At 40.8% G+C, this 11,346-nt stretch overlaps 1 protein-coding gene across 1 annotated transcript; it reads left to right on the top strand.

Annotated features, from left to right (window-relative positions):
* Positions 1-1,975: 1,975 nt before the first annotated feature.
* prdm2a (PR domain containing 2, with ZNF domain a) lies at positions 1,976-10,811 on the top strand. Its single transcript, XM_034589609.1, has 3 exons — positions 1,976-2,232; positions 4,311-8,488; positions 9,050-10,811. The coding sequence occupies exon 2, from the start codon at positions 4,464-4,466 to the stop codon at positions 8,454-8,456; it is 3,993 nt and encodes a 1,330-aa protein (XP_034445500.1). The 5' UTR covers positions 1,976-2,232; positions 4,311-4,463; the 3' UTR covers positions 8,457-8,488; positions 9,050-10,811.
* The last annotated feature ends 535 nt before the right edge of the window (positions 10,812-11,346 follow it).

Raw genomic sequence — 11,346 nt, 5'->3', positions numbered from 1 at the left:
CTATTTTAAATTTCTGCAAGATTAAATCATATGAAGTAAATGTTTTATGAACATGAAGGTTAAAATAAAACAGCATTGAGGACGTAACTTTTCTGCTAACAAAATTTTCAATATGTTCATTTTTGTTGTTTATTCTAAGAATACATTTTTCTCAACCCTTACGTTAATATGCATTCATCCATTTTTTTATACCACTTATTCTTTGATATAATCAAATATAATGTAATCTAATACAAATATTAGATTATAATATATTACATTATAATATAGTGTTACTATGTGTTTGATGTAAATGCCCACTGCCAGACGCACACTGTAAGTGCATTGAAGTTGTTACAGACATCTTTATGTTGAGACTTGATTATGTGGCGCTCTCTACAGGTTAAATGAATGCACTGCAAGGATTAAGTTCAGAAATTAAATTTGAGATAGGGTTGTTTTACTTACTTCAAGCTACATTTCATTTGCATTTGTCAAACCAATTCAATTTTTAAAACAAATCATTTACATTTTTTGTATACAATTCCAAAAAGTGTCAACATGTAGCAGGTAGTTAAAGTTATATTGTTGTATTGTGAAGTAATTGAAATTTTAGGTTCAATTCAATTGTATTAATCCATTTTTGATGAACACAACTAGGGATGCAAGATATATATCGGTCCAATATATTATCGGCTCGATAATGGGAATTTTATATTATTATTTATTTATCGGAATTGGGATTTACAGCCAATAAAACGTCCGATAAACACAGCGCGCCTGGTCGCGCTAATGACGTCATACATCCGTGCCTGTCCGTGATGTGTTTACGTCAGAACCCTAGACTGTATATACACTTCCGGTGTTGACGTTTTTGAGGATGACTGTAGGATTGCAGTTTACAACAAATGTGCAAAGGTTCCGAGAGGGGGGAAAACATGTGCACATTTTAACACTAGCAATCTCAGAAGTCACCTTCGAGTCTGTCATCGCGACGACGATGTATGGCGAGAATAAGAGGCGCTTGCAGCCAGCGTTAGTTAGTGCGCGTGTCTGTGCAGCCGTGCCTATCAGTAGGCATTTCAGAAGTGCAGGGAGTTTGATAGATACTGTCCACAGGATAAAGCAATTACTGACAGAACAATGGAAGTTATCGCTCTTGGTGACCAGCCGTTTTCCGTGGTAGAAGACCGGCTAATGGCACACGCCAAGTCGCCGCTACTTTTCCGATGTGTCCCTGCCATTTGAGCTTCTGTCTGCAACCACATGGCGCTTTTGTCAGTATTTTTTTCAGGCTTTCAGTTCTATAACAGCCTATATTTTTGAATGCACATTATTTTATCAGAATTACTATTTTGTTACATTGACACGTTTTATTTGAAATGTCAAAATGTTTAATTTAATTATTTTGAATCCCATACCTTATGAAATGTTCCTCCTCCACCTAGAGTTGTTTGCAGTTTTCTGATGTACTTCACTAAAAAACTAAACAAACACCCAGAACTGAGTCAGAGCTGTTTTTGTTCTGTTAACAATGAATAATTCATTCATCCATATTCTCTTACTATATTTATCAATTTTTCCCTCAGGTGTGCATTAACTACAGGCTATGAACTTGTTTTTAGAAACGTGACATTCTGTATCGGCCATGGGAAACATGTAATTATCAGTTATTGGTATCGTCCGGGAAAAATCCATATCGTGTATAACTAAACACAACATGAATCAATGCTAATACTAAAAAACTAGCATGAGGCAGAATGAGCATCTGGGAGGGATTGTTCTGATACTTTTTTATTACATATATTTTTAAACGATGTTTATCAGTTTATTTTAATGAAACAGTAAATACAGGGGGGTGGGGGCGGGGCAGTCATACGTCACTGAGGGGGACAGCTGTCTGGTGCTTGATGTCCTGCAGCTTAACAAACCTGTTGCTGATTGGTCCAAAGCTAACATCCCCTTCCTCTGACCAATGAGAGCGCCGGAAGCTTGTTGGTGCATTAAAGGAAGAGGAGAGGAAAAAAAAAAAAAAACACACTAATGTCCACAACCTGCATGAGAAGATTCTATCAAAGCTTCCTGCTGCTTTCACTGAGAACACAAGTATGTCCGGGAACTGTTGCGTCCCATCTCTACGTTACTGTCGGCGTGTGCAGCAAACTGTCCGAACTGTAGCTTAGGGGCTAGCATTGCAGCTAGCAGCATATTGTCAGTGGGTTAATGGCGATAACAGCTGATTTCTTTCACCTGGTAAGTGGAGCCCTCGCTGTGAGCTGTGAGCTGTGTGTGCTTTGGGTTGTGGTCTCCTGTGTGTGCGGGGTCTGTGCTAGAGACGCGTGTGTTGACCTTTTCCGCCTCGGCAGCGAAACAGCGGAGTGGCGACGTGTTGTGAGAGCAACGAGCAATGGTGCAAGGACGGGGGAGCGTCATCACACCAGGTGGACGCGTGTGAACGCAGCCCAAAGCTAAACCGAATCAAAGATCACAGGAGGAAAAATAGAAAGACCGTCTGTTTGGTGTGAATCGGTTCGGTCGTCTTCAAATCCATGTGTTGCGGCGCAGATGGAAGGAATTAGAAGTTGAATAGCATTTAAAAATCTGCTTTAAATAATAAATACACAGGCCATGCATGGTGTGGGAACTAATTTCGGTTTCGGCTAAGAATGATCAGGTGACCGAGTCATTTTTGATGTGTGCTTTATTGCATGCTCGTCGTCGTGAAATACTCGAAAGATAATGTTTTTAAACTCGAGCTATATAGTGTTTGTTTACATTTCTTCTGTCTCCACAAATGCCAGAAAAAAAAGAAACTGCGCTACTTATGGAATATTTATGCAAGGTAAATAAAAGAAAGAATGATCTTTTAAATAAACGAATAATTGGAATTTTAGATTTCGATGCTACAAGGCTGCAATCTAATGGTTCAAGAGCACGACAACCCTGCCACACACATCATGGGCCTGCCATTTTGTCAGAGGAGGCAGTAGATGAATCAAAATGCACCCAACATTACCAACAATGAAAGTTACTGTACGGTGGCTATCAGAAAAAAAGGGTTAAATGAATGGCAAGGATTAAATTCAGAAATTAAATACGAGATAGGGTTGTTTTACTAAGTTCAAGCAACATTATATTGGCATTTGTCAAACCAATTCAATTTTTTAAACAAATCATTTAAATATACTGTATCTAAATACATACTTCTATAATATGAAGAAGTTGTAAATACATGTAGTTAAAATAGAAGATTCCAGACCTAAAGTGTCAATATGTAGCAGTGGTGACTATCAGAAAAATATATGATTTAAGGTGTGTGTGTGGGTGTGTGGGTGTGTGTGGGTGTGTGTGGCAGTTGCTAGGTGTGAATGTGTGTAATCAGCAGGTGGTGTACGTGTAAGGTGACCATACCAGGGTGGATGAGGAAATCATAAACTGGTAAACCGGTACTCACTTGGGACACTTTTAACTTGGAATGAACAGATCTACAAAGTTCGGGTCCCTGCTGCATTTGCTGGTTCTTAATGTAAAAGTTACTTGAGGGACAGAAGCTAAACTTACCAAGACAGGAATGTCTACTCTGACCTGTTTTATCTCTCACTGTTTTGAGCAAATATGTCGTATTATAAATAAAATAAAAAGTTAATCCGTCCATTCAAAATGCCCTCTGTCCTACACTGACCATTAAAATGGTAAGAATTCTACAGCTTCTTTAAAATTTTCTGTTAACTAAATGCATGATTGAATTTATGTAGCATTTAAGATATTAACCATATGGGGTGGCCCACTCTGCTGTGGGCGGCTATGGTTCAGTGGGTCGAGCGGGTCGTCCACTAATCAGTGGACCAGTCCACATGCTATGTGGCCACCACATCCCCTTGCAGTGTATGATAGAAGAAGCGCAGCGTGCGTGCGTGCGTGTGTGCGTGTGTGTGTGTGTGTGTGTGTGTGTGAGAGAGAATCGGTGAATGTGGCTTGTACTGCACCTACTCTACAATAATGTTTAGGGCTAATTCAATACGCCCAAACAAATAAAATATACATCAAGATTATTAAAAGAATTACATCAAGGTATTGATATTGGTATTTATACAATATAATGTCCACCTGTCTAATATAATGCTGTCATAGCATTTTGCAATACATATGTCTAATTAAGTGGCAATATTATATATAATTATAAGTGATAAATACATCACTCTTGCTGATATAACTAGTAAAACAACATTTTGGGGGACACTTTCTAAAAAATTAATTGCTAAAATTGCTTTTTAATGTTGGCTTTTTCATATAGATGAAAAAATAACAGTATTTTTTCATCCATTTAACAGGTGTGATATCTACTGGAGTCTTGTGTGAAACCTACATCAGAAAACTGGATCTAACTTCCACAGCAGATGGAGGACTCCCCCTCACTCGTACTGTTTTAATCTGGAAACAGTGAGGATATAGGGGAGAAGGATATATATCAAGTTGAAACTAACATGGAACCAGACGTGATCAAGTCTCTACACCCAGATCTTCACAAACATCCCCATCAGGATACTGAGAGAGTGTGGGAGGCTTTTCCCTGTCAGCACTGTGAGAGACATTTTACCAGCAAACAAGGCTTGGAGCGACACATGCACGTCCATGCTTTGGCTAACAGCGAGGAACATGTACATATAAGCAATAACAGCAACATGTCTTCAGGTACAAATCAAGGGGAGTTGCAGCCTGAGAATATGAAGCCTTTGGATTCTGTCATGCAACATTATACTTCATCCCCCGCTAGCTCTTATACTTCCTTGTTGACAGCCGGAGAACACATCGCTCAGCCGGACGAACAGGGGGTACACCCGCAACTTGCTGGTGAAGAGAAAACCCAGCTACCTGTGGAGGAAAATCTTGAGAGGATTTTCAGTGAAACGGCTGAACAGATAACACAGCTTGGTGAAAATATAGCATCTGCAACTGTTATTCAGAATGTAGGGCAACACACACAATACATGCTAGATGTCTCTAGCAATATTTCAGAGAATCTCAGCTTCTACATTGATGGAAAGATTGTGTCAACAAGTACAGTAAGTAGCTGTGAAACATCTGAGGTTCATTCAGGTTCCTCGGCTTTAGTTGGACTGGATGCCCTGATTCTGGACCCTGCCCAAATCAGCCAGGTTCTGAATGCAGATTCAGTCACAGGCACAGAGATACCTGGTCAACCACTGGCTAAGAGAAGAACTGCAACACCACCTCTTTTACCACAAATTAAAACGGAACTGGAGTCTGAGGTGGTGGTGTCCTCTTCCTCATCATCGCTTGTGTCATCTTTGATTGAGAATCTGCTTCCCCTGAATACAGAGTCCACAGTTGTGCAGAAAGAAAGAACGGTGTTTCTGTCCCCAAAGCTGAAGCAGCTACTGGAGAAGCAGGATGGCCTTAACCCGACACTCGCCCTGATCACAGAGGGTCAGAAGCCTTGTTCGCCTGTCTCTCTCTCCGTCCTTCCCATTGGAACAGGAAGGTTTAAAAGACGGACCGGATCTCCAACAAGCTCTCAACAGCAAAACTCAATGTCCATCGAGGAAACGCCAGTGTCAGACACCGGAAATATTGTTGCTGAAAGAACAGGACAGATGGAGACCCAGCAGATCTCCCCTGTGCATCTAACAGCTAGTGAGAAAGATGATGCTACACCACCTGTGGAGGAGCCAGCAGTGAAACCCGTCTCAACGGAGAGCTGGCCCCCCATGACTGGTGGCAATTCCTGTAACCAGCAACCACTGGATCTCTCTAATACAGTCAGAAGAAATGAAGATTTAGCGTTAGCTGATGCTGTGCTGGATTTAAGTTTGCAGAGAAGGCTAGGCGAATCTGGACTGACAATAAATTTAGTCTCACAGGCAGTTTTGACAGAAGAAACATTCAATTCATGCATGATGGCGAAACCCTTTATGAATATCGGAGAGCAAAATGTAAGCCTGGGAAATCTAGAAAATTCTTTACTTACAGACTTTGCCATAGTCACAGGGTCAGATATAATGACCTCGGTTGAACCTATTGCAGAAGGTCTTGTTTATGGACTTGCCCTACCCCCCAGTTCTCTAACCCCATCACCCGCCTTGCAACCAGCCTCACCGTGCACTATTGCATTTGCCTCCCCATCCTCACACAGAATGCTCACTTCTACTCCTTCATTAATCACAGTTTTGGCTTCATCACCACATATTACAAACCCTTCAAACCAACCAATCCAGATGTTAGCTCCAAACATATCTCCTGACCCTTTGGTCATCTGCACAGAAAATGCACTGAATCCTTCAGAGTGCGATTTAACCGCTGCATTTGCCGGAACAAATCCTGCAAACCTTGTCACTCTCTCCCAACCCCTGGACCCCACTTTAAATCTACAGGGCCACTTGTTTCTCACTGATCAGATTTCTCTCAATCCGTCTCTAGTTGAATCCACTCCTGTGTCGGGGGTACCGTTCACACCTACTGTAACTTTAAGTGACTCCCTCCTCAACTCTTATAACATAACCAGTAACACAGTGTTGATAGAGTGCACAATATCTCTTGAAACCCCAGGGAGTGTGGTCCCTGCTGCAATTACCTTACAAGAAAGCCCTTCTGAGGCTCCAGTACCTACACAGATGGTCGTTAATCACATCGAACAGCAACAGATTGCATCAGTGCCCGACTCTCCATCTGTGGACCCCACTATCCTTGTGTCCTCCATCGCAGAATCAGTAACTCTGGCCACCACCACCTCAGTGGTATCTGATTGTCCTCCTGTGGCTGAATCGAGTCCCAAACCGGAACCTGTTGTTAAGGCAGAGCCGCCCACCACAAAAGAAGAGGAAGCTGCTGACGATACTCTTTCCGCACCTGATACACCATCACAAACTTCACCTTTAACTGAGAAAGCGGAAGAGGACATATCCTCATATAACATACCAGGTGATGCACAACAGCAGACTTTCACCAAGAATTTCATCTGCAATGTGTGTGATAAGCTTTTCCATTCAATGAAAGAACTAGGCCAACATGTTGGTGACCATGCTGATGAATGGCCCTACAAATGTGAATTCTGCGTGCTGCTCTTTGGAAAGCCCTCCGCTTTGCTCGACCATCGATCAAGCCTCCACGGTGTTGGCAAGACTTACGTTTGCAGCGCGTGTACAAAAGAATTTGTCTACCTCTGCAATCTGAAACAGCATCAGGAGGAATTGCATCCTTGCCAGCAGTGCACATACACAGAAGAGGAAAAGGGAAAACTAAGACCTCAGAACTACAACAACTCGACAAAGGTCAGTGTGGAGCCTTCAGTGCCCCACATTTCAGAGGAAGCCAAGACAATGGTGAAAAAGGAGGAAAGTGAAGTAGATGTGGCTGCTGAAGAGTTGTTTACAACCATAAAAATAATGGCCTCCGATGGAGGGAAATTCAAAGGGCCTGATGTTCGGTTTGGCATTAACCAACACTATCCCAGCTTTAAGCCTCCTCCATTTCCTTACCACAATAGGTCGCCTGCCGGCTTGGTTGCTTCAGCCACCAACTTCACCACCCACAACATCCCACAGACCTTTACTACAGCTATTCGCTGTACCAAGTGTGGAAAAAGCTTCGATAACATGCCAGAGCTACACAAGCATATTCTCGCGTGTGCAAATGCCAGTGATAAAAGGCGATACACACCCAAAAAGAATCCCATCCCTTTAAGACACTTTGCAAAAACTCAGAATGGAGTACTGTCGACTACTAATTCTACTAATGGGCTTAATGCTTCGAACAGGGCCAGCCAGTCAAACAGGTCCAAATCTCACCAAGACTCCCCAATAAAGATGAAATTCAAATTACTGAACAAAAGGAAGAAAAAGTTTGTCCAAAGGGTAATGCCACAGAGGAACAAGTCCGTTTCTTCTTCAAATAAAGCAACGTCTGCACAGGTGGATGTGCAGGTATTTGTCTGCCCACACTGTAACAGGGAGTTCTCAATGCGTCGCAGCAGAACCAAACACATGGCCGTGTGCCCCAAGAAACCTAAAGAGGTGAAGAAAAGAAAAGAAGGTGGAATCTCTGTGACAAAGGAGAACAACGGCCGCCTGCACCGAGGGATTTCTCGTGGCGCAGAGAAACAACAAGCCTCACCTCAGCATAAAACTAGATTCCAGACTTCTAGCCTCGCCAAGAGGCCGGCCATCCTTCCAGTGCAGACTGTCTTTTCAAACAAAAGAAGTAAAATAATCATAAAGGAGAGCATGCAGCCCAAACAAGAGAGCCCAACTCTCAATGAACTTCCTATTGTTCGCACTTTCAATCCCTCGATGCGCCAGTACAGCCGAGTGCAGCACGGCGTCAAAGGAATCCCTATTAAAATCACCATAGTGAAACCGCAGCAGACTGCACCACAGAAGGATGAGCTGCTTCCCGCCCAGAGCCGAGAGGAAGGCACTGGAGCCGTTACCAGCAGCTCTGAGCAGAGCGTGAAGACTTGAAGACTACCCCACGCTCACCAGAGGATCAGAAGGTATTTAAATTGAATCGGAAAAATGATTTGGAAAAATTAATGAAATATACATTTGAATTATGTTGTGAACAAACCAAATGTATGATTGTCACAGGAATTACTTATTTTTATAGGTATCATAGGTAAGTGGGGTTTGGACACATAATTGGCCTTAACTGTGTTAAATTACTAATTATTCAACATTTTGATAATTTTAGAAATGTGCTCATATTTACATCATCATTGTGGTTATTTGTTTTTTATGGTACACACTTTGTGTTACTATTTGTGTTTTGTATGACTTTTCTTGTGATGTGTGTATTTATATCAAGGCCCACCAAGGCAAGGGGTCACAAACAACAAATATACATTAAAATAAGTAGAATATCTTTGAGTGACAAGCATAAATACAACCAAACAATAGATTTTTATAGAACTTAATAGGCCTAACTATAAGATGAATCCACTGTCATGGTTAGTGTAGTAATGCATGTGTGTGTATTTACAGAAAAGGCCATGTTGACACTAACTTACTGTCCACATCATTATCAATACACAGTATGTTTGTTTTGTCACTTTCAGGACCTTGCTGTCTGGAACTCCTCACACTTCTTCAGTCATCCTCAAGGGAGACAACTGCTTATCACAGAGTAAACCTGATAGATGTCATTATACTGTACAATAACAAGGACTGAATTCAGAACGGATGAAACCTATGACTGGGGGACACTGCAGTGAGTGGATGTGTTTAATTTGAGTATTTGAAATGCTTTTGTAGTAGCTTGAAGCTTCCTAGGTTTATCCTTCGTCCTGCGAACTTAATGTCGACAGCTTGGATTTGCACTTTGAAGTTAATCTGCCTGCGACATGTCACAAATGGGAGTTATTTAGAGAGGGTGGTAAGTGGCAATCATTTTCAGCATGCATTTGCACTTTTCCTTGTCTGTCGTCTGTGGCCTTTTGGTTGAAACTCCTACTGCATGCTCCGAGCTTGTACTTCAGCTTCATTCATTTGATTTAAGATGATTATGTTGATGTGATTTGGCCTTAAACGATGAATCTAGTGTTGATCTGTTGATGTCATTGACAATAACCAGTGTAATTACAGGACAGAATCATGGAATCAAGTAATATGGTCTATATTACATTGGCCACAAGCTACCTGTCGAAATTCATGTAGGGTATCAGCACTGTTGCTTATTATAAGGGAAGTCAGTGTTTTCATAACTGGTGTGAATGTAACATTTAGTAGATTGAACCCTGTAGACGTTTCAAAATGATGTATAATCCGGTCAGCCCAGTTGCCCTGTATTTATATGACGGATTTGACAATAATGCTGTTTATGTGCCATCAAATGTAAATGATAGGACTAAATGTGGCATAAAAGCGATGAAGAGTAAACGGTTCAGTAAAGTTAAGTGTTTCCCACATGCAGGAAGTTACTTTGGTGGTCTAGCCAAAAAGATTCACCCCCACTTTAACAGATTTATTTGTGTATTTGTCCCTTCGATTGCAGCTGAAAATGCAGATTACTTACTTGAAGAATGCCTTGATGTGCAGATACATACAAAATAGCACTACTTCCCTTAAAGAATGGAAGTGTGTGTGTGAATACGGTGGATCGCTCCATTTGCATACTGGTCTCATATTCGATTTTCAAGCTCATAGGCTTTTGCGAAAAAAAGATTAGATGTATTGACTTTGCAATCCCAGTACTATAATATTAATATATATATAAGTACAGTTTGGATCAAGGCTGCTTCTACAGGGAGAAGTGTTTAATTCTGAAGAGCACTGACTAACATCAACTAATTCCAGCTTTTGACTTCACATTTCTTCTGAGAGACTTAGTTCAGTTTGCTTTAGGGCTTTTTTTTTGCACTTCAACAAATTCCTGTCAAAATATGATTATGTGTGGATTTTCTTCTCCGTTTAATGATTAGAGATATTCATGTTAGAAGTACAGTCGGTTCAGGTCTCTATCATCTGGAGTGCACATGCTCTCCATCATTACGTACACATCTGTAATCTGTGAGTTGTCAACAGTGTGTTGAGTATGTATACTGAATTCCAACATGTATAAATCACAACAGATCAATTATGGGGCTGAAACCCTGTATGCAACCTGTTTGTGACGAATTGTCACTGATCTCAAAGAATGAGCGTAACGCATTGTATTTGTTTGATTTAGAATTTATGTAAGCTACTGATTTGCCGATTCAGCGCTATACAGGGTAATTATTTCATTATGATTGAACTGCGTTATATTGATTTAGGCAAACTAAGACTTGACAATGTATCTGAAAGTGTAATGGTACATCTATTTGACATTTTTGCCTTTTCAAGCCTCACTGGTAATATTTCTTTGACTCAGACGAGCTGAAATGTGTTCGATGTACAGGAGGGTCTGGGAGACTGTTATTTAACTGTGAAAAGTGCTTGTAGCATTTCAAAGTGTAAATTGAGTCATGTATATTTATTAATAATTTAAAATCACGTTATCAATCTTTGGACGGTTTCTTTTTATGATTTGCACTAATGTTTTTTCAAGGGAGTGTTCCAAATAAATGGAGAATGTTACGGTTGGATGTGAAGTTAATCAATAAAAATTGTAAATTTTCAGAGACAAATAGAAGGTGAGAACATTGTGTGAAATTATAACATTTTGTATTTGTGTATGTAGCTAACTGCCTGACTGCAGTGTATCAAAAGTATCCACATGGTGGCGCACTTTCCTTACTTACACATCCTGAGCAGTGGCTTCAGTAAAGATATGATTTTATAATACCACTGCATCACTTCAGCACGCCCACCTTCTGTTTGAAAAATCCATTTATGTCCACATGTGTTTTTATGCAACTAAATTAAAGTATTTTTG

Source organism: Hippoglossus hippoglossus, chromosome 7 (assembly GCF_009819705.1).
Source record: "Hippoglossus hippoglossus isolate fHipHip1 chromosome 7, fHipHip1.pri, whole genome shotgun sequence".
NCBI classification, from domain to species: domain Eukaryota; kingdom Metazoa; phylum Chordata; class Actinopteri; order Pleuronectiformes; family Pleuronectidae; genus Hippoglossus; species Hippoglossus hippoglossus.
Note: the sequence above shows the minus strand (reverse complement) of the source record. Positions and strands in the feature narration are given on the sequence as shown.

Bases quoted from the DNA above. Each gene is read 5' to 3' on its own strand.
- prdm2a (XM_034589609.1), top strand. From the start codon at position 4,464: ATGGAACCAGACGTGATCAAGTCTCTACACCCAGATCTTCACAAACAT.